At 43.7% G+C, this 23996-nt stretch overlaps 1 protein-coding gene across 8 annotated transcripts in view; it reads right to left on the reverse strand.

Moving 5' to 3' along the window:
- Positions 1-445: 445 nt before the first annotated feature.
- PSD3 (pleckstrin and Sec7 domain containing 3) overlaps positions 446-23996 on the reverse strand; it is a 151606-nt gene continuing 128055 nt past the window's right edge. For 6 of the 8 annotated variants that reach the window (XM_035140671.3, XM_035140672.3, XM_060268939.2 and 3 more), the window contains 6 exons: positions 17426-17619; positions 16466-16536; positions 11161-11318; positions 8622-8766; positions 5059-5202; positions 446-1148 (listed from right to left, as the gene is read on the reverse strand). In XM_035140671.3, the coding sequence (XP_034996562.3) occupies positions 933-1148; positions 5059-5202; positions 8622-8766; positions 11161-11318; positions 16466-16536; positions 17426-17619 (928 nt within the window). In that variant the 3' untranslated portion in view covers positions 446-932. The remainder of the gene's footprint in view (positions 1149-5058; positions 5203-8621; positions 8767-11160; positions 11319-16465; positions 16537-17425; positions 17620-23996) is intronic. The other 2 variants (XM_088658981.1, XM_060268942.2) reach the window with 1 other exon arrangement.

The following is a 23996-nucleotide window of genomic DNA, read 5'->3' on the forward strand; positions in this document are numbered from 1 at the left end:
TAGACTATAAAGTGCCTGAACATACTTCTGGAGGAGGATCGTAATGCCGATGGAAAATAAATACTACACATTACAGCTGTCTGTACAGCAATTGTATGACTAAGATACTGTTGAGAACTGTACAGGTAGCACAACTCGCTGATAAAACAGAGAGGCCCATGGTTGAGACCTTCAGTTCAATGAAATGGAAAAAATAACCCAGTTTTGGTTGGAGCCATTTCAGATCACCAAAGGCCTTCCTTGGTGTCTAAATCTAGTATGCTAGCTTTGTTAACTCAATTCCCCCCCCCCTTTGCATCCAGCCTTCGCTTTTTAGCCCCTTACAGAGTGTGGGGCTCAGAGATCACAACTGGGTTTTTTCACAGTCCAGCAATTGACCTGGCTTCCACCATATGTTAGTTGCAGAGCTCTGCAACACTTGGAAACTTAATTTTCCCCAAGGATGTGCAGTTTCACCTAGTCTCTTTTAATAGTGAGACTACTATTGTGCCACCTTGGAAAATGCAAGAATCCGTTCACAAAGCTAATCGACTCAGTAAGCTTCGTTTTGTCCAGTTACTTGCCCTACTGCAGGAAAGCAGCAGATGACTTGAGAGATGAAAATTACAAGCCAACAAAATAATATAAAAAGATGAGAGAGATAAATACATCATCAAATCTCTCCCTTGCTGTACCTTATTTTCCTTCTCTCTCTCTCTCTCTTTTTAAAAGGACTGGATCAATTGCTTTATGATAAATGAACTAGGCAAATGCAAATCAGAAGCCAAAACATCTCCAACAACCTGTACAGAAACAACAAAAATTTACAATTGAAAATGTCACTAACACCCCATTCAGGCAGATGTGTTAATTTTTGTTTGTTTTGTTTTTGCAAAGGACAGGTTATCAAAGAGCGAGCGATAATGTTGTTCCTCCAGCCTGCCTCAGTTGCCCTAAGTAACCTTCTGCTTGATGCTCGGTGTTTCAGGTCTATAGTCTTTCCTCTCGGAGATGTTACGCTTCACCTTGGCACTAAGAGGGGACTCTTGATTTAATGAGGGGCTTGAGTGGCATTTCTTCAGTCCCGGGCCGTCATTCTCATTGGTGCTCAGCAACTCCTTGCCGGCTCCCTCTGTGAGAAGAGACACGTAGGTTTCATACCGAGTTTTCTGAAAAAGAAAAAGGTGAAAAAAAGAAAGACTCAATCTACAGCGTAACTTCAGTGATATATGAAGGAAGCCAAGCAAGGCAATTTCTTCCCAGGTGAGAGGACCTACTCACCTGCACAGCAAGTTAACAGCATAACTATAGCAAATTGCCTTATAGGTAGCAAGAAAACTGAGGTGCCACAGAAATTTTCCCTGTAGTGAAATTAGGAAGAAAAAAAAAGGTGGTTCCTCCGCAGGCAAAACATTTGAGGAAATGTGAAGATTATCAACATTTTGGGAGAGGGGAGGTGGAGATGTCCCACACATCCCTAAGTTACCATTGGATTTTGCCTAAAGAGTGGTTCCCATACTGCGGCCGGGCCTCATTTGGGATGTGTGGAACACCTGGAAGAGGTGGATCGGTAACAAGTTCTAGGGAACAGATTTATAGCTGTGATCACTCCAACACTTTTTTCATCATTCCAACCTAATTTGGGTAGATCAACAGCTACATGTTGTTTAAGGGAGGGAGGTCTTCTTCTATGGGAGGAATTCAACATCATACTCTTCTGCTTGCTTTGTCAGCACAAGTATTTCAGCTTGGCTGACTAAATGTTTTCCCCCTCTCATGTTGTTCTGTGGATTTTCCTGACCCAAACCAATTTTGGGGGGCATGGGGGGGTGGGGAGGAGAGCAAGAGCACAAGTGGAATAAATGTCTGCCCCCTCTGTGATGGAATGTCTATCTGGTGGTGGGTGGGGAAAACATACAGAAGTTAGAATATGTCTTCTTGGGCAATATACAGGAATAATTTTTAAGAAAACAAACAGGGAGCTTGTATGATGTGTATAACTTCTGGGTGTGCATGCAACTACTGTTCTTTAAGGTAAAGGTAAAGGGACCCCTGACCATTAGGTACAGTCGTGACCGACTATGTGGTTGCGGCGCTCATCTCGTGTTATTGGCTGAGGGAGCCGGTGTACAGCTTCCAGGTCATGTGGCCAGCATGACGAAGCCGCTTCTGGCGAACCAGAGCAGTACACGGAAACGCCATTTACCTTCCCTCCAGAGTGGTACCTATTTATCTACTTGCACTTTGATGTGCTTTCAAACTGCTACCGGTAGGTTGGCAGGAGCTGGGACCAAGCAACGGGAGCTCACCCCGTCACAGGGATTCGAACTGCCGACCTTCTGAACAGCAAGCCCTAGGCTCTGTGGTTTAACCCACAGTGCCACCTGCGTCCTTTAAGGTATACACCATCAAAACAACAACAACCACCCTGAATTGTTTTTTCTATAATGCTTAGATGGCATCTATCTATATATCAAGGCTTCAACAAGGTTTTGTTGCAAAGTGATGAAATCCAGTTACTAGTTTTCACAATCAATCCATAATATTAATGTGGAAAATATACCAGCTCAGTCACAAGCACTGTAATTTTAGGTACAGCAAGACAAACCCCCATCTCTTTGATGAAGTAGATAATGCCCTTCTCCATGAATCAGACAGGCCTCCCCCCTTCATTTTGGACCTGCGTATTTACAGTGAACACTGACACCATTAGATCCCCAGGAGCCAATGAGAATCTGTACATTTATACGTGTCCAATTGCTGAACATTTCTGCCCTACAGAATAACTGGACGAATACTTCCAAGGGCTTTGGGGCATTAGATTATGGCAATCAACCTGGAAAGTTTCCCTGATGATGAACTAGCCAACAAGTCTCAGAAAAGTGGGGAAATGAAATGAACAAATCTGGCCAGTCAACATGGCCAATGGTCCAGGGTGATAGAAGATCTAGTCCAACAACTTATGGAGACCCAAGGCTGGAGAACGATGTAATTCAGCATACTTCATTAAAAACAAAGGGGCAACAGGACTTGGATACTTTTTACTACTATAGGCTAGGAAGGCTGAAAACACAGGAGCCATTTATTGTTTTCTGCCCATTTCTGATCAGTAAATATCTTTATCTGTATGTGAAAAGAGAGGCTTTCACACAGGGTGGATGCTTGACTGCTAAAGATTTCAACGAAACCTTAAGCACATAGCTGGTTCTTGCCTTTCTGTTCAGATTTTTAGGCATTTGGTATTATGATGTCAAAATGGCATTCCTGGAGAAGCCAAGGACAGACCTTGGGCCCTTCTCTGTGCATTGCATACCAATGAGCTATGGCCTCGCTCTAAATTATTTTTTTAAGGTACAGACCCTTGCTGCCCCTCAGCTGGGAGGACTGTGGCATTTCAAGCACATTCTGTTCCAGGTACAAATCTACTAAGCACACCAGGCCCAAAATAGTGAGCTGCAGGAGACCCTATGTATTTCTGCAAGGAGCAAACTGCTGAATTTATTCACTGTCTAGAACAGCACGCAGCCCTCTGTTGTAGGGCAGTTCTATCTGCAGCCTCATACAATGGCTCTGTGATTAACTCAAATAACTAGTGATTAGCTGGGATTCAGAAAAAGGCTTTTAAGAGTTGCAAAATGCACACTCTGGCCTTCCAGAATAATTTTATTTAACAATGCCGTCTTCTGACCCGTCTCCAATGAATCAGTGCAAATGTTGATGAAGTTCCACCAGTTGCCCACACAGTTTTCAAAGGGGAGAAAAACCGATTGTCAAGTTATTTGCAAGCCACAATGAGGGGGGAAATGCACACACTCTTAATTCAAAAAACAAAATTCAGGTAATCATTATTATTCAAATGCAAGAGGACTTCAAGGCTTTTATGAAAGGGGAGTCGAGAGAGAGGGAGAGAGGGAGAGGGGGGGGGGCTATGAATGGCCTTTCCAAAGAGCTTTTGAAGAGATAGATTCATGCAGAAAAAGATTGCCAGAAAAATCCACTTTAAAATTAAATGAAGAAAGACAGTCATACGCTTGGTATCTATACTTCCACCAGCAGTGAGGAGACAAATAAATTAAATAGCTAAAGCATGTCACTCACAAATAAGGGAACTTGTGAGATGAATGCTGATAGTGCTCTGGGCTGATTCATTTTTCATCAGATAATGCATATGCCAGAGAGCTGTAATAAAAGGAAATGGGGCTACAGATGCTGGGTCATCATACAGTAATTCTAAAGTCCTGGTGTTTTTTCTGCCTGCACTGCTGTCGGTCAAAAAGTTGTGGCATCTTTCTCGCCTCCCGCGACCCCCCCCCCCCCGAAATCTACAGGGCTCTTGGGAAACTTATAAAGGTCTTTCAATTAGAAAAGCAGCGAAGGCAGAGAAGCTTTCCTGAAAGACAGCTCGCTCATCTGTTTATCTTCTCACGCAACCAACAGCGGGAGTCAATGCTTGACAGTGCACCCTGAGTTGAGACAAGGAGATCAACAAGACCAACAAACCCGGTCATTCTCACTTGTGAACCGAGCATGCTCCAGAACATGCCCCAAAACGCTTTGCAACAGATGCAGATTATTATTTTTTCAGCTCAAAGAATGCATTCACCCTCGGACAACCCTAAAGAAGTTGTGTGGCAGTGGTCGGTGTGACCACCCCACTCTCACTATCACATGCACAACAAAACACACAGGCAACAACCCTCAATCCTCAACTGATCCTTCTAGGTCAGCTGAGGACTCTGCACCGAAGGAGTTTCTCTTCTGAACATGTACCTGCCCTTCCAGCAGGCAGAGGAAGGAGACTCTGCTCACACAGCTGCTTCTCCCTTTACGTTTACTCTTCTATTTAGCATTTATGGATCTCACGTTTGCTGGATTCCACATACACCTCCTAGGTACTTTGAACTACTAACATTTGTATCTGGCTACTGCCCACACAACATGACATTCTGCAATTTTGCTTTGAAACAGTTATTTAAATGCCAACCCACTATTAATTATCCTATGAAACAGGATAACTTCCACTGTTTCTGCAGTGGCTATCTTTGTAAGGGTGCTCTGCCGTGGCTGACCCAGACATACCTCAAATTCCAGATAATGATCTTTCAGCTTGTAGTCCTCCACTTCCTTGCCTTTAAGTTTCTTATCTGGTGGGTAGGAACGATGCTCAGCTAGTTCAGTGGAGATTTGCTTCAGTTTACTTTCATGCGATTTCAGCTGATCATCCTGCAGGAGACAACGGTACGTGTCACAGTGAACCTCTAGTATATTTAGAAAATGTAAAGGAAAGGGACAACAATGTTAAGTACAGGTATCATAATATATTGCTAGGGGCTGTTTTGAAGCAGGTAACACAAATACAGAGAAATGTTATTGTAAGGGGGCGGAGTTACAGAGAACAGCCCCCCCTCCCATCATAAAGTCCAGCTCCTCAACCAGTCAGAGCTCCAGCAACGGGTCCAGTGAAGGGCAGGAGGAAGTGAGCAGGTCGGTAGAGGGCTCCGACAGCATCCAAGAGCCGCAACTGCAGCCTAGAACTCCTATGCAGGAAATGGCCAGCGGAGGAGCATCGGACAGGCGCCCTTTTCCCCCAACGCCTGATTTGAGGCGTGCCAGCTCCCGTAGGAGCAAGGGGCGGCGCTTTGGGGTCCCCAAACTACTTTGCTGGGCGCGTAGCCGGAAAGCGCCATTGTGAGATTCTGATGGAGACTGAACAGTCATCATGTTTCTCTTATCTCTTGCACTGTGAACAAGTATGCACCAATAAAAGTCTTAAAGACACGACGGTGTGGAGCGTCGTTACTCAAGGGTAGCCACCAGCATCCCTGACAGTTATCAACAAATAACTTTCAGGAGGGTCAGTCAAGAGACCTGGTCAGCTAGCTGTTACTATTGGATGCTCATTTATTTATACTTCACTTCCATTTTAGATGAACTGCAGCTTATCTTGATGTCCAGACTCAGACAACAGTGGCTAATGAACTGCTATGAAGTTGGCTTTTTCCAACAAACTTTAGTAAAATTTAAGCACATTCTATGGTTCAGACCGCTAAACGGCAGATAATCAAAACTCAAAGCTGCTTATCTTTTTCTTGTGACAATGCTGGGAGAAGGGGGGAATGCATGAGCCCATTTAGCACTAAACCAGGCATCCCCAAACTCAGCCCTCCAGATGTTTTGGGACTACAATTCCCATCATCCCTGACCACTGGTCCGAGTTTGGGGGTGCCTGCACTAAACCATAGGTTACCATTGCATGCAAACACAACTATTATGCTTCTCATTCAGGACCAATTAAGGTCAGACCAAACAAGGACTGCTCAAAATTATGGTCTATCTATAAACCTACCTAAGCTTGACTTCAAAGCTATTTCTGGTTAATGCTAATTACAGCTTGCCCAATTCTGGCATAACAAACAAAACCACTGCAATGGCAAACCATGGAGAAGGGGAGGCAATTCACATACAATGTGTGTGTGGGGGCAGGGGGGAGAGCCTACAGTGCCTGGGGAACTGAGAGATTAAATGTTTGAACTGGGCCACTACAGTAAAAATGGTGACCCAGGCTAGACTACATGTTTACCACAGACTCCTCTATCCTAAGCTTCTTTAAAAGAAAAAGGAAGCAAAAAGGAAGAGAGATAGCAACTTGGAGGGGGGCCTTGATCTGGGCTCTCATGCACTATTTTCCCTTAAAAAAACCCACCCCCCTCCAAGGTGCTATTTCCCCCTATAGATACCATTGCAGAAAATGGCAACTTTGGGGGCAAATAAGCAGGTGGGGATTTCATGGAGAAAAATTGTTTAGAGAAAAAGGCAAATCCTGCTCTCCCCAGATGGTTCTGATCTGGATTAGGGTCCTAAGCAGTTACTTGTTTGTCCCTCCCTTCCTTCCTTCCTTCCTTCCTTCCTTCCTTCCTTCCTTCCTTCCTAGTCTATCCTTCCTTATCTAGTCCACCCTGGATCTTGGGTACAGAAACAAACAGAGCCTGCGAAAGCAACTCTATGCGTAGTCACATCTTGATACGAACAGCAACATCTAATACAGCAGCCAGGCAGAGTTGACAGTACACGTTTCATCCTCTGCAGTATGCGCAGGAGCCTACTGACAAGTTCTCTGTCTCACAGATAAAAGCAGACGGTTCTCAGATTATGCCTGAATCTATCTCATTGGAAAGCATAACACTTTTTGTTCCTGCCTTTTGGCTTAAAAGAAGCTCCTGTCCTTTCGCTTCCCCTTCTCTTCTTTCTACCAACCCGCAAGACCCTATTTTCCTTAATGGGTAGCTGAAACAGGAAATTATGCAGCCAGACACCAGTTTCTGTACTGTGGCAATTCAAAAAATAATCAAAATCTGTAAGCTAACCTGGGATTTAATGCAGGGTAAAATAATATTACGGGGCCAGTTCATAGCAGCAAGGACGAGACAGAACAAGTGAGCAAGAGACCTGGCCACAAAAGTGGCTCTGTCTGTTTGTGTCCTTCTGGACAGTGGCTATTTTGGGGTAGGATTCCATCATGTACTAGCAAATTCAGGTTTCACAATGATTTGTGAAACAAATCTGCTTCCCCAAAAGATTGCACTTTTTGCTATAAGGAAAGTGACAGGAGAAAGAACTGGAAAGTGTGGGATAACACTTGTGCTTTGATGCAACCATGCGGCAAACAACTGAGAATGTATGCTCATTATATAAGGATGAATGCTCAATAAACAGGTTGTCTGGAAGTGCCTCTGTCTAAATATCAGTCTCAGCACTCTTGTCACAATTTAACAGAATTAAGGAAGTTCTGCAGATGATATGGTAGGGCCAGATCAAAACATGATTGATTCTTAAAGGCTGGAAGGAGGATTGGTTCAGCAGAGCAAGCAAAGACTTTTGCCTCTAGCCAAATACTGTTTCCAAGTAAACCCCTAAACTTTCTCCTGTATAAGTTAAGTAGCTGCCACTCACTATGAGGACAAAACTTGCCTTCTCCCCTGGCAAGGGTGCGCAAGACTAACAAAGGTACAGTGGTACCTCTACTTACAAATGTTTCTACTTACGAACGGAGCTCCGTCCGCCATCTTGGATGCGGTTTAGATAGGATTTTATCTACTTATGAATTTTTAGACAGGGTTGCTTCGACTTACAATTTTTTTCTCCCAATGCATTCCTATGGGATTCGACTTACAATTTTTTTCAACTTACAAATGTGCGTTCGGAACGCATTAAATTCGTAAGTAGAGGTACCACTGTATTGAATGCAGAAGGCAGTGCTCCTCTTGCCCTCCCCTCTATATATTCTGATTGTGCAACAACATTTTACTGGTTATTACTTGAAATATTTCTACCCATCCTCAAAAGTGTCCAATGTTTCAGGCATGCTCAAGAGCATCATTTCAACTTCTGGGGCTAGCCTTCATGGAAGACTGGGCATCCTCCTACTGCAGGCTCTGCTCCGCTTTGCTACAGTGTTTTGCTTCAGCTCACATGGGTCTGGACTAATCTAAAAAATGTCCCCAAACAGAGGGATTAACACTTCCCTTCTCTAAGTTCAAGTACTTGCCCTATCAATGGTTTGCTCTTTGCAAACGGGGTGTGTGTGTGTGTGTGCTTTCTGTGGCCTTACACTTGAAATACACTTAGGGCTGTATATTAATCACCTGAGACAATTTGGTTGTGGAAGCAGGTAACAGTGGGCGGCTAAACTTCTTCTGGGATCCAATAGCAGCTGGAAATGGTGGGGCAGAAAAAACGGCTGCCACAGAATTGATCTTGTTGATCCACAACTCCATTTCTTCCGGGCTCCTGTGGAAGAGAGCAAAAGGTCAGTCAGTCGGGGAGCTTGTCTGTTTTGCTTTCTGTCCAGCATCTGCTCTGCCCTAAAAGGAACTGCTGCTCTGAATCATATTTCCTACTTCAGCATCTCAATACTGGACAGTGGGCACTAACTGCACAGCTTGGAAGATTCCACCTGCTTCTTCCTCCATCCTTTGCTTGATCTAAGCCCAGAAGCCCCTCTTCTCCTAATAGGTGAAATGTTTACCTTGTCTAATACTTGGTGCTTTTTCACCAAGCTTCAAATACAGCTGAAATATTTAACCTGGAAAGAGCCAGAGCCATGGGAGAAGAGGGGCTGAGCAGCAGCCTAGCCTCTTCAGGGATCATTATTACATGGCAGTGTTCCCAAACCACAAAAGCTACCCAGAAGGGTGCCACAATTCATCTAGTATAATTAAACAGGATGGCACACTTTCTTTAATTCTCCCAGCAGAAGTCATCCACCAGAGCAGTAGGAAGCCCATAAACAGTCCCCGGAAAACCAGAAGGATAAGGGGCTAGATAATCTGCTCATCTGGGACTGCCTACAGCTGGGCACTGTTGCACATTCAATCACCTTCCCAAAGAACGGCACAATAGAGAGACATATCTGTAGGCTGCAATATTAAATGACTTCAGTGATGGTTTTCAACTGCAGTCTACACATCGCTTCATTCATTGCGACAAGGCAGCTTTCTCTCTCAGTGAAGGATTTATTGCTTCCAGTTTATTTATTTATTGAATTTGCATACCGCTCTTCATCCGAAGATCACAGGGTGGTTCGCAACATAAAAATATGAAATGAGAACACAAAATACATAACAACACACACACACACACACACACACACACACACACACACACACACACCCCACCACCACCACACCACCACACCTAAAATACCACATAACGTTAATCAGCCAAAGGCTTGGTCATAGTTTCTTATGCTGGCTTGAAACTTCCATGGGGGGAAATGACTAAAGAATGTTAGGGGCTGGCTGCACTCCACCAGATCCTTGCCAGCTTCCTCAAGAGTAAACAACAACAACAACCCCAAAGCCCACAAGCAACTGTGACCAGCAAGGGCCAAGGATACTTCCAGCCAGATTGTTCCTCAAGACCACCTTGGGTATTGGGTTGTAAATGTTTCTTTACTATTAAAAATAGAACAGCATGGAGATGATGCGGCCAAAACAAAACAAAACACCATCAGTTTTATACTGCTTTCTGGTTGGACTCCCTATTCCAGAAAACGACTAAAGCTCTATTTGGGAACTAACTTCCTTCGTTTGGTGATAATCATGTTTGGTTTGGAGGGTGTAGTCAAACCTAGGACTATCTCTGTCACCTCAGCTATTATTGTTTCCTCTCTCTTTCATAAGCATCCTTGTTCTCACCCCCCTTTCCCTTTTTTCATTTGTACCACATTATTTCTTTAAAATTGAAATTCTTTCAATAAAAATATTAATATGTTTTTTTAAAAAAACCTCAGTCTATTAGGCAGAAGGTGGGTGGCATAGCAACTGAATTTATAGCAGTGCCCCAAACCAAGTACAAACACTGAATGAAGAATCAATGGGGTGCCCAGTGAGGAAAAGGGAACGCTTAGGGGTCTTAAGTGACCCCAACCCCATCTCTGTCTTGCTGCTGAAGTTGCTGCATTCATTATCCAATCAGTAGCATCAGGGTGTAAATAGGACCTGCTGCCACATCTGAACAGTTTTGGGGTGCTGCACACCAGGTCGATGCCTTCACGCAAGTGGAATTTGCTACCAAGGAGTGTGGTGGAGTCTCCTTCTTTGGAGGTCTTTAAGCAGAGGCTTGACAGGCATATGTAAAGAATGCTTTGATGGTGTTTCCTGCTCGGCAGGGGGTTGGACTGGATGCCCCTTGTGGTCTCTTCCAACTCTACGATTCTAAGTACAAATAAGGGATCACAGCTGCATTACTGGAATTTGAACGGATACTAAACTGCACCAGCTGTCAGGCTGATGAGTGACTGATGGAACAGCAGGGGTTTGATGAGCTAGAAGAAGAACCTGGCTCTTTTCTCCCCTTTCCTGGCATACTCTACTCTCAGCTACAAGCAACTATTCTGCCATGCAAATAAAATAAAAAATCCACAAGCAGTAAGAACAAAAAGATGGAGAGCCTACCCTGTGATACATTCAGCTTGCTGGATCAAACCTAGTTTGAGTTAATGAGCTACAGTATCAGTTTATGGAGTCTATGCCTTTTCATTTTCATGCTATCTTATATTCAAGAATTTTTTTATTTTATTTTTTAAAAAAATCCAGTGTGAGAAAACGCACCATCCTTTACCAGTCACTGACTGTGAGCATATTTTTCTTGAATCCCAAAAGGAACCAAAAGGGAACCTACTGGGCTTGGAAAAGCAGGACCCTCCAGTCAGCGGTCTTGAGCTTCAGAACATTTGGCTTCTTCTCATAGTCTGTCGCCTTCGATGCTAATGCATGGTGCACACTGACTGCATTCTTAAGATCTTCCTCTGATAAAGCTTTATCTGGTTTGTATTCATCCTGCAGAAGCCCAAATTAAGAGAGAACAAATTATTATATAGTGCCGGTGTTTTTAAAGCCTGATTACATTTCAAAAGAAGGCAATAAACAAAAGTGTATTTAAAAGAGTCATCTAATTTGGCAAGAAACAAACCAACAACCCCATATGCAGCTACAACTCTGTGTTTGTTTACTCAGAGAGAAGTTCCACTGCACTGAGACTTAAGACTGCAAGCCCATGCAAACTATTGGGGGTAAGCACTGTTGAACTCGTTGGGTCTTTCTTTCGAGTAAATCTGCATAGGATTAGCTTATTTATTTAAAAACAAAAATGCTGCTATTTAAATGTTTGTTTGTTTTATTTTTTTAGCATTTCAGATTCAAAACAAGCATTTGCAACCTAATAATCTTTAACTGGTGATGCCAGGATTTGAACTTGGATCCTTCTGCAAGCAAAACGTGAGTTCTACTACCACATTATAAGCTCCTAATATTTTCCCAATTACAATTTCCCTAATGTACAAGACACCATTGCTGATCATCTGCTAGAGTGACATGCAATGTTCATGAAGGAGTTTCTCTACGAAACAGAGAGAGAGAGATTGAGAGATAGCACAAGTTTGGATTGTCTTGTGTTCTTAAGGGCTTAATCATTGTTGGATGTGGCCATCTACTTTTGAAAACTCTTGATGAGTAAAAAAAATAATCCCACATTTACACAGCAGTAGACTGCTCTATAGCAAGATCCCCTGATCTGCCACTGTGGTTTCCATTTTCCATTCCCAGCGGTGAATGCTTTGCTTATATGACATCTCTAAAGTACATTGTTGGGTGCTGCTTGTTTTTTTTTTAACATTATTAAGGAAAAAATGTCATTAAAAACAACTTCCAGTAGCATCCACACTGGTTATACAATGTGTCTTCAGTAGACAGACATTACAAGCCAGCTGTTCATTAAATCAATTTCAGCTCAGTACTGAAACATAGCAAATTCACCGTAGAACAGCCTGCGGCTAGAATATTCAGCAAGGTAAATCAAAGATTCCTCCGTGTTTGGGTGATGGGTTTTGACTAATATGCTATGTATCCTATATAGGATGGTGAATTGGAAGTCAAAGTATATTTTTTAGGATGGGAAACAATGCTACAAAAACCAAGCGAGTGGATCTGTGCCTGTGTGTCGTTAACAGTAGTATGGCAGGGCAAAAACACAGCTCAGGAAACAGAGGAGAAGCTGCTGTGCCTTTTAATAGTTGCGTAAAAGAGAATTTCAACAGGGCCATCTCCTCCCAACCCTACAAGAGAATCTGCTCTTGCTGAAATCGACTCTTCTATAAAACTGCCAACGATACAGAAGTTCTGTCCTCCTCTAAATCTTATTAGTCTATATAATCTGTCACTGCCGTTGACAATGGACACGACACCTCAGTTGTTGTTTCTGGTATTAATAGACCTACAATTTTAGTAGTAAATGATTCCAATTCGCGTTTCACAACGAAGGTTGGAGGAGGAAAGTTTTTGGCACCAACAGAAAAGATCAAGAAAAGAGATTCATTCTGGCAATGAATAAAATCTTTCTGCTTAGGCAGAGGCTCCTTTGGGTCTGGGAGCTTGGGCAATCAGTCTCAGGGACTTCACTGGTCCCCTGTTCCCATGGATCCGGTGTTTCCCTAGAGTTTTAGAAGAGGTGTTTACTCATACATAAATCTCACTGTCAATAATAATAATAATAATAATAATAATAATAATAATAATAATAATAATTTATTATTTATACCCCGCCCATCTGGCCGGGTTCCCCCAGCCACTCTGGGAGGCTTCCAACAAAACATTAAAATACAGAAATTCATCAAACATTAAAAGCTTCCCTAAGCAGGGCTGCCTTTTACAGGGCCTATTTCAAGTAAGTGTACATAGGATTAGAGCCTTGGACTGCAATCCCATGGACTTGTTTTGCACACCCACCTGAGCTCATTTGGGAGAAAGGCGAGATATAAATGTAATAATAACAGCACTCTCCCGCACTCTTTGTCACGAACAGGCCCCAGACATTAAGAACCAAGCCTGTTCCGATCTGCGCAACCGCATTCTGTGTCATCTGTTAACCACACAAGTGATGGAACTTTATGCATTCTTATGTATATTGATATATTTGTTCCCCTCCTGAACCCATGGGACACTTCAGAGCTAAGTTGTTTAGGAACTGTAGACAGATTCTGCCTGCCCCAATCTATGCCACTTAATGCTTTCAGGAGAAAAATCTGAATGTTGCTTGTTCCAATAAGCAAGTTGCCAAGGAACAATAGACTCATTCCCTGCCTCACTAAGCTGTTCCAGATGCTCAGCCATAGGAAGCCATTCCCTGAACTTGATTTTATGGTATTTGTACCAGTGCTTTGTGAACCGCTGTCCTACCATGTTAGCTCTGACCAAAAAGCTAGCAGTTCCCAGACTTGTTCAAGCTTGCCCCTTACATATCTTCTACCTTCAACTTCATTGTAAGGAACCCTGGATGTCCTGTCACACAATTTCTGCGTCTCGTTCCTCTTCACAGCTTACTTCTTCAATTTTCCATTATCCCCCACAGAGAAATTATATTTCAAAACAAGCCCTGTGACATTAAACATGACATTTGAAGGCTATGACTTTGCATGTTTGTTCTGTGGGTTGTATAGATTCCTCTTCTCCACTTTTTACCATGTTTCTTTTCTTTTCCGTTTCAGAAAAGGGAATCTCTCGCATTCAGTGACTGAGCTTGTGGCCGGTACAATCTTAAGGCTACAGAAGCAGAGATGAATCAAAGCATTTCTTTTTTAAAAAAGACACTGAGCGGGAAAGCAGAGGCATCCAGAGTTGAACTGGCTGAGTCAAGGTCATACAGCAAAATGGTGGAAAAGTGATGCCTTTCTTAGGCTATCACGTTGAAAAAGAAGTTGAAGCTAGAGACGTTTGCTGGGGGGGGGGGGGAGTACACAGTTGAAGCTGCTTTCGTTCCTTTTAAGATTGCAAATTCTTTTTCTCTTAGGGACCCTCTCATGTTGTGAGAGCCACTGCAGCATAAGCTATGTCAGATTGTCAGAAGCCCTGGTCCTAAATGGAAAGGTCCCATATTGGAGCTCCCCTCCCACAACCATGTTGTCCCAGTTACCAGGAGCAGCAGCGGCTCAGAGCTTCTCATGTTACTCTCACAGAAGTGAGAAGAAACCGCACTAAAGTGATTCCAGCGCCATGAAGTTAACGTGACGACATGGTACCCTTGTAGAGTATCAGACAGGGAAGCCTGAATTCAAGCTCCTTCCCAGTCTAAAAGTTCACTAGTTGGACCTTGTACAGTGGTACCTCTACTTACAAATTTAATGCGTTCCGAACGCACATTTGTAAGTCGAAAAAAATTGTAAGTCGAATCCCATAGGAATGCATTGGGAGAAAAAATTCGTAAGTCGAAGCAACCCTATCTAAAAATTCATAAGTAGAAAAAATCCTATCTAAACCGCATCCAAGATGGCGGATGGAGCTCCATTCGTAAGTAGAGTTATCCGTAAGTAGAGGTACCACTGTATTATCAAAACTTACATAAATAACTATCATTGAATCACAGAGTTTGAAGATACCCTGAGGATCATCTAGCTCAACCTCCTGCAATGCAGGAACATGCAGCTGTCCCTTACGGGGTTTGTACCTGCAACCTTGGCGTTATCAGCACCATGCTCTAACCAACTGAGCTATCCTTGGGTTCCTCCATTAATGTCTGGGAAGAGCCATAGCTCACTGGCAGAACACCTGCCTTACCTGCAGAAGATCTCAAGTTCAATCCCCACCATCTCCAGGTAGGCCTGAGAATGTCCCCTGCCTGTTCAGCCACTGCCAATCAATGTTGACAATACGGAGCTAGACAAACCAATTGTCTCACTCAGTATGGCAACTTCCTGTGTTGCAAGCAATGATCCTTCAAAAATGTTCCAGTTATTGGCTCATTTTCCATGGCTGGGCACCCACCCTTGAAGACAGACCACCATTTAAAAGAAAAATGTAAGCAATTTGCCCATCTGCACATTATCTTTTTTTTAAAAAAAAAAAAACAACTGCAAGGAGATCAAAGAGCAGTCGAGTGGCCATGACAAAAGTGTAGCAAACTCCGACACACTCGGTAATTTTTCAAAGCCACACGTGCCTTTTCATTCATGTCCTTAAAGACCTCTCCTTCAAAAATTAATCCTGCAATTGCCTTGTCGGTTAAAATCCTCCATTTTTCACATCAGTTTTTGAAAAATTGCTTTTGTAATGGCTGAATTTGGGATTAGCTAAGACACGTATCAAAAAGAAAAGTAGCTCATCTCTCTGTCTTAGAATGAAATGCGGTTGCTGTGAAAGTTGGGATAAAAAAAAGAAACAAAGAAACCTGAGTACCATCTGTTCATTTTTAATTGTAAACAGGGCTAGGATTATAATCTATAATGGGGGAAAATGTTTCCTGTAACCTTCTATCTCTGCCTCAGTCTCCATAAATTTTCTTCAGATGTGAAAACATTTGGCACTTGCTAATTACATAGTGTCTATTTCATGGCAAAACTTTTGTGTTTTGGGTATTTCAAGGAAAGAAGCACAGAGGAAACGTTTGTGACTTAACATGCATCGCTCATCTGAGTACCCTGTGCTTCCAGGTTTCACATGCAGGGCTGGGGAAAGAGGAAGAATCTCTCAAACTTGTGAAAGTTTAAGTATCCCTGGGGGAGTTGGGGAGACAATATGTGCTCCATCCTCACCCCTGACTTCACATAAGACCTTAATGCAGGGATGGGGAGCCTCTGGCCCTCCCAATTATTGTTAGACTCCAACTCCCATTAGACCCAGCTAGCATGGCCAGTGGACAGGGGTGATGGGATTCATAGTCCAGCAACATCTTGGGGGCCACAGGTTCCCCGCTCCTGCCCTAAAGTATGTGCTTCTGCTCCCTTCTTTGAAACAGCCAAAGGCAGTTCAAATACAGGGAGCATCTAAAGCGCCTCAGAGAGGTGAAGTAATTGCAGACCATACTATCATTCACTTGGCTTGTGGGCACAGCACACACACACAAGCCAACGAAGCAAGAAGACAGGGTTAAACACCTCTCCTTTGTTCTTCACCCAACAAGGAGTTCAAGGACGTGTATTTGGCAGGGAAGCTCTTACCTTTTGCAAATAAAGCACAGTTCCTTTAAGAACAGCATAAAAGGCTTTCCATCCTCTCTTCCCTCGTGGAGCTATCAAAGTAGAACATGGACACACACAAAAAATGCATAAGTAACCATTGGTAATATAAATCAAGATTGTGCTCTGTTCAGGCTCTACCCCTTGTTTAATATGGGGGCAGGAATAGAAATAAGCAACAGTGCATATGTCTTGTTGAGGAAAAAACCTTGGAAGAAACATTGCTGTTAAACTCGGGTTTCTACCAGCTACTTATTGATACACCAGCCCTATTTTCACTGAAGCCACTTCCTCCGAGACAGTGACAGGAAGCCCTTCAGTTTGGTGGAGGGTATGAAAATGGGTGCAGAGAAAGCCATTCATTGTGTCTCTCATGCTTGGTGTAGCCTGGGCTGGAATATGTGAGGCACTAGGGTCCTAAGTAAGGAGCCAGGCCTAAGCAGGGAAAGCCATCATCGGTATAGGAAGTGACTGGCTTCCTCTTCAAGAAAGCCCTGGTGAAGAAGGGAGAGGGGAAGGGGTTATTTTTACAGCTTGTCAGGTGCAAGAGAAATAGCCAGGTGAGAAACAGAGAGCTCTGGTAAAACAGCAAAAATATTCAGTCAGAGAGGAAGGGGCTGGAGCCCTACACTAACCCTCCCACTCCTCCTTGTGCAAGGCCACGCTTACAGAATGCTCTGAGCATCTGGGGGCTCCTTCCTTGGTAAGCTTCACATAGATTTATACAGTGTGAGCATTCCTTCAGTTCTCCTTCCAGCTTGCAAGGTGCAAGGGCTGCTCTGAAACCCTGGACTCATCTGCCGGCACCTTTTACATGCAGCAGTGGGGGCAAGTGAGTTGGACTGGGCGTCTGCACCCATGCAGCTTTCCTGTCATTTCATCCCTTCCCCCCTTTTTCATTGCAGCATGTAGAGAAAACAGTTCTCATTGAAATGCACTCACTCTTCTTCCCATCCATATCAGCGTGGATTTTACGTGCCAGGAATCCAGTTTTGTATACAGCAGCATTGGGGTCGTGAGGAATGTCCAGGAAAGGGTTACCGGAGTTGCCTATGCGGTTGCCAGACTTTGACTGAGTTCCATTGTCCTTCTCGTCAGTACCATCCGAGGGGGATTTTTTCTTTTCTTCATCATCTCTAAAGCAAATTTGGAAAAACAACACATACATACATAATAAAGGTAAAGGGGCCCCTGACCATTAGGTCCAGTCGTAACCGACTCTGGGGTTGCGGCGCTCATCTCACATTGTCGGGTGAAGGAGCCGGCATACAGCTTCCAGGTCATGTGGCCAGCATGATAAAGCCGCTTCTGGTGAACCAGAGCAGCACACGGAAACACCGTTTACCTTCCCACCAGAACGGTACCTATTTATCTACTTGCACTTTGATGTGCTTTCGAACTGCTAGGTTGGCAGGAGCTGGGACCGAGCAATGGGAGCTCACCCCTTCGTGGGGATTCAATTCGCTGACCTTCTGATCGGCAAGCCCTAGGCTCTGTGGTTTAACCCACAGCACCTCCCACATCCCATACATACATACACTCACACACCTAAATTCAGTTGGTGAGCCCAATGCAATCTTTATCTTTTTAAAATCAGATTAAGCAGAGGAACCATTTTTTTATCACTTCAGCCTACCAAGTAAGTGGAAAGACACTTCCTTCCTTCATTTTAGGCACTGTGGTCTAAAACGAACTGCAGGACTTCTAATATACACCTAATTTTAAACCTGCAAGAAATCTTACTAGTTTCAGTGGGATGGCTCGTATTTATATTTAGAGATATGAATCAGAACCAAAACTTCTGCACCATTCCCCTGGGGCTGCATGTTTTAATTCATTAGTATCAACCCCAAGAGAGCATTAACTATGTAAGACATGTAACTAGAGCCAGTGTGACGTAATGGTTAAGACTGTTTGACTAGGACCTGGGAGAGCAGGGTTCGAATCCCCACTCAGCCATGGAACTCACTGCATGACCCTGAGCCAGTCACCACCTCTTAGCCTAACCTACCTCACAGGGTTGTTGTGAGGATGACATGGGGAGGACCATGTACACCACCTTGAGATCCTTAGAAGATAAAGGTGGTATACTATCATCATCCTCATCACTGCTATATGCCACTGTTGTAAGAATTTGCCAGATTTGGTGTTGTTAAGAAGACGTCTCTCACTTGAGTGTAGAGATTATGAAGGAACAGAAGGTAGAACGTAGTTGTAAAGGCATGTAGGATTTCAGGGTTTTTTTATGTATGAACTATGACATATCATTTTTAAAATGGCAAAATGTTGGAATGCTAACCAGGAGCAGCAGGTCTCTGTGTAATCATACATTTTTGACCAAGGACTTATTTACTCCATTTAATCCTGCAAATAATGACTACAGTAAACAACTTCAAGATTCTGGTTTAAAGCACAGAACAAGAGCGGTTAGACAGAGAACGCCTCTGGTCCAACTGACTGTCAACAAGATCCCCCCCTCTGTTTCATCAGCAATGCACTAGTTCATTCTGTTCCAATACAACTGGAGTGACATCAACTAAGGGGAGCGAGGGCTGTTATTTGATCTAAAATGTAAGAGCCATCTGCTGCACCCATAGCAGCACAGCACAGTGTTTCCCACAGGGCGCAGGGCTCACTTTGGAGCACCAGTGGAGGGAGGCCACAGTCATTTGAATGCATGAAGCTGCACCATACAGAGTCTGTCTAGCCTAATGTAGTTTGCGCCAATTGACAGCCACTCACAAAGGTCAGAGAGAAAGAGACGCCTTTCTCAGGCCTACAACCTAGATGCCTTCTTGGTAGGAGAGTCTGAATCTGGGACATTCTGCACATCCCTCCACCACTGAGCTGTGGGCTCTCCCCTGTGTGTCTTATGCCCACAGCACATAAATCCTGCTATCACTGTGTATAGGTTTGTTGTCACGGCTGTATAAAAGCTGTACATGTATTCTGTCTTTCTCTCGTTGTGCTGAAATCAGTCACAGCCCGCGCCTCAATTAACAGAACTGCTACCTAAACTATAAAATGCATCCTTTGGAGACATCTTTCCTGGTGGAAATTCTGTCATCTTAAGGAGTCTGACATAGATGGGCGATAAATCAGTCCTCTGCAATATCTCCTTTGCTTCCAACCGTAAAAGGAAAACACAGCAGCCATCACTTATTTTGAGATTTATCAGCTTATGCTCATTTCCCCAAGCCCCTTGGCCCTAATCAAGAAAAGCAATTCTACCCTCTAAATGTTAAGATGTTTATAAATTACTCCAAACAGAACCAAGTAATTCCGCAAGTGTCCTTGTCAAGTCTGGAGTACCTGTATAATGTCAGTGTTTGGTGTTTGGGTGGTGTACTGTAGACTGTACAGAATATGACTGCTGATCAAACAGGTTGGACAGCTCAGTTGGTTAGAGCATGGTGCTGATAACGCCAAGGTCACAAGTTCAATCCCCAAAAGGGACAGCTACATATTCCTGCATTGCAGGGGTTTGGACTAGATGATCCTCAGGATCCCTTCCAACTCTAAGATTCCTTGATTCTATGAAAGTAAAATGCTACCTCATTTAAGTCTGATCACTTGGCCATCTGCTTCAGCACTGTCTATCCTGGTACAGTAGTGGCTCTTCAAAGAGGTCTTTCCTGTTAATCTAGTGCCAAGAGCAGGCATCCCCAAACTTCGGCGCTCCAGATGTTTTGGACTACAATTCCCATCTTCCCCGACCACTGGTCCTGTTAGCTAGGGATCATGGGAGTTGTAGGCCAAAACATCTGGAGGGCCGCAGTTTGGGGATGCCTGGCCAAGACCTTTTTAGACAAAGATGCTGGAAGCATTCTTCATGCAAAGGATCTGCCCCACCACTGAGCTGCAGGGCACTCTCAAAACAAGATCTAGTTCTATAAGTCTGATTCTGTAGATGTTAGTAGCCATTGAGAAAACTACATTTCCCAAGGGCCACCTAAATCTTGTGTTCCAGTGCTCCAGCCCCAAATAATTATTTTCTGGCAGAGATTCTTCTCTGGCCCAGAATTCTTTGGCTCCAGAGCTGGAAAAGAATTTGGAGTTTGGAATTAAGGTCTAAATGCACTCACCTCTTCTTTGTGATGAACATTATGAACCTGCAAATCCCGTGTCCAAGCCTGAGAGGTATGAGTTTCACTAAGGTAGTAGGTAAGAGGCTTCCTCCCCATTACGGAGGGTTTTGCCCAACAAGGGAGCTCATGGCAAAGGAACTGCAATCTAAGCTGCACTGTTCTAAAATGGTATAGTTAAAAGAACACAGAGTTCTACCCACCCTCTGTCATCCTCTGCTACACCCTGCCCCCCCCCAAAAAAATCCTGGTCATTTGCCTTCTCAGTTCTCCACCTTCCCTGGTTATTCAGGGCAGAGTCTCCACGATGGCATGTGTCCTAAATTGGCTGCTTTCTACTCCATGGTGCTATCACAAGCAAGACGGCCCTAGAAAACTGGCTACTCTTGAAAGTGCCACTGAGAGGGAAACGGCTTTCTCCGTCAGTAGAGAAAAGAAGAAAGAGGAGCAGGGAGGTAAGTTCTTGTGGCTACTCTTAAGTACACAGATGAAGGTTAAATGAAGGACGGGGTAGAAGGCAGAGAGCTCCAACAGTAGAGTCTGGCAGCTGATTTCAACAGTGATGAAACCACATGTCAAAAGCAGCAGCTGATGCAAGTGAAGATCCTGATGGACCACAGCTACTCCAACGACCGGCTTTTAGGTACCAATGTAACTGCACTTGCCCACATTCCCCTATCCCAAAAGTCATCCCTGCCTCTCATCCCTCTCATTCCCACCCTGCCTGCCCCCCCCCCAATTTGCCTTAAATTGGATGCTCCTTGAAGTGAGGGTCTTGCCTATTTTTTCCCCATGTAACTGTACACTAATGGGACTGTATAAATAATAATAAATACTGTAATAATAATTAACTTCCATTATCATCAGGAGCAATTTGATAGTGACTGCTACTGTCATGGGAGTGCAAAGGACTCAGTAACACTGAACAGGTAATTATGGCATCTTTCATCCCGCAAACCACCATCAGTGCAGGAAAAGAGCCGGCAGGTGTTCCGCTGCAGTTGGTGTAACTTGAAAGCTCTTAGAGCAGCAAAAGCTGGCTCTATAAAAGCAGCCTTCTTACCAACATCAAAATGGGCACGGCTGCATTGAAACTGACATCCTCTGTTCTGCCACAGCTTTCACACAACAGCCACGATTCTCTCTCACTACAGAAAGCGCCAGCGTCATAAGGAAGTCAAGCAAGGAGGGATGACAGAGAGGAATGATTAAAGTGTCTTGGCAGACACTGGACTCCTCATGCTTGGCTTTGAATTCCAATTGTTAGCTTCCTGAAAGCAGCCGAAGTGGGGTACATTGGGCCTTCCGCAATTAATTATCTTTGATATCAGTTCGTTGTCAAGCTATCCATAGTTAATCAAGAGACAAACACGAGACAACAAGCCAACAGGAAGAAATCTGACCCGAGACGAGTTTTCTACTCAGCAAGTTCTGACACAATGTCCTGGAAGATAAAAGGCCGAAAACTAAGCACGTGTTTTATTCATGCTGCCACAGATTAACTGAGGATTTAATTTCTCTCTCTAAGATGAAGTTTCCGAGCCAAATAAAAATGTCCTCCACCCTTACAAGTGGCCTTTCATCGCTAACAACTCGTTTTGCTAGCTGGAGTAACAGCAGGCATGTGGATTTCATGATATAATAAGGGCTTGACAACCTGCGGTCTTGTTACAGCTTTGAGGACAGCTCACCCAGTGTTCTGTGGACCAGGGAGTTAAGGTCCAAATGCAGAAATCAGCACATTTTCCACTATTTCACAAAAAATCCCATAAAACACCATCAAAACAGCACAATTTGTAAGGCAGAGTAGAAACTCTGAAACTGCGCCATGAGAAGAATTATCCATCAAGGACACATTTTCCATTGGAACAACAAAACTCAATGCAGCAGAATTATCTCCCCCTCAGCCAGTAACATGAGCAATTGCATAATCTCAAGGGAAGGAGAAAAGGCACACTGAAATTTCTGGATACACATTAAATAACTTTGGACCAGGGTAGCTAGTGGACTGCCTTCTCCTATATGTTCTCTGCTGGGCCCCCTTGAGAGCACTCTATGCCCCAGAGGTGTGCTCATCATGTACTAGAAACCAGGTTCTTGGTGTCATAGCTCCAGCTCTCTGCAATCGACCACAAGCTGAAATTAGGAGACACCTACTGTCATGATGTTTAGATGCCTATTAAAGACATTTTTCTTTAAGAAGGCTTTCTGAAATGACCAGAGTCATTTGTGGAACAGTTGTATCTCTCAATAAATCGTTTTCTTGTTTTTAGAAGTTGTGTGTTTGAATTATATTTTGTTGTTTATCTCATGCGCCACTTCAATGGGCTTTATGTTATGAAGCAGTCTATAAATCTGTTAAATTTCTACGGCAACAAACAGCAACAATAATTAAAAAGCGTCTCCAGTGCTTGATCACAAGTGACTAGGCAAAGGGGAGGGCAGGAGCCGAGCAGGCAATAACCATCAAGCTGCCCTGTATGTACAAGGCATTTGTTCTGAGAGACGGAAATTACATACGGTATGTATTACAGGCAGGATTACTGTAATGAGCTACACGAGGCTTACTTTGAAGATAGTTTGAAGACTTCACTTAGTGTGGTATGAGGCTACTTAGATTACTAACTGGGCCTGGGTGTTATGAACGATTGAAAGTGGCAGTCTAAGAACATCAGAAACTGCCTTATAAAAACAGGTAGGTAGCCTTGTTGGTCTTCAGAATTTTCTTCAGACTTCTTCAGAATTTTTTTATTTTGCCTTATAAAAAGTCAGACCACTGGTCCATCTCACTCAGTGCTGACAACATCGACCAGCAGTGGATCTCCAGGGTTTCAGATGTCTTTCCCAGTCCTACATGGAGATGCCAGAGATGGAACCTGGGGCGTTTTGTATCCCAAGTACATGCTCTTACCACTGAGCCATGCCATTCCCCAAAGTTTGAACCTATAAAGCCCATCATGATTTAAGAGAGGGAGAACTTGAAGAACCACGTGTTGTCTCCATATGCTGTACATTAAGATCTTGGGAGCAGGGCCTCTTGCAAGTGACTTTGCTGAGTGAGGCAGGTGGCTATTGGGCGGGGAGGGCCTTCTCAGTGGTGGCTTTTATGATTCTGTGACTTTTAGTTTACTGGCTTTTTGTATTTGCACTTTAATTGTTTCATTCTGGGAACAGTCCTGGAAATAAGATTGAAGGGTGACCATAAATTGTGTGTGTGTGTGTGTGTGTGTGTGTGTGTGTGTGTGAGAGAGAGAGAGAGAGAGAGAGAGAGAGAGAGAGAGAGAGAGAGAGAGAGAGAGAGAGAGAGAAGATAGCTCAGTTGGTTAGAGTGCGGTACTGATAATGCCAAGGTTGCAGGTTCAATAATGCCAAGGTTGCAGGTTCGAAATATGCATTGCATATTTCTGCATTGCAGGGGTTTGGACTAG

Source organism: Zootoca vivipara, chromosome 15 (genome assembly GCF_965207765.1).
Source record: "Zootoca vivipara chromosome 15, rZooViv2.hap1.1, whole genome shotgun sequence".
In the NCBI taxonomy this organism is placed as follows: Eukaryota; Metazoa; Chordata; class Lepidosauria; order Squamata; family Lacertidae; genus Zootoca; species Zootoca vivipara.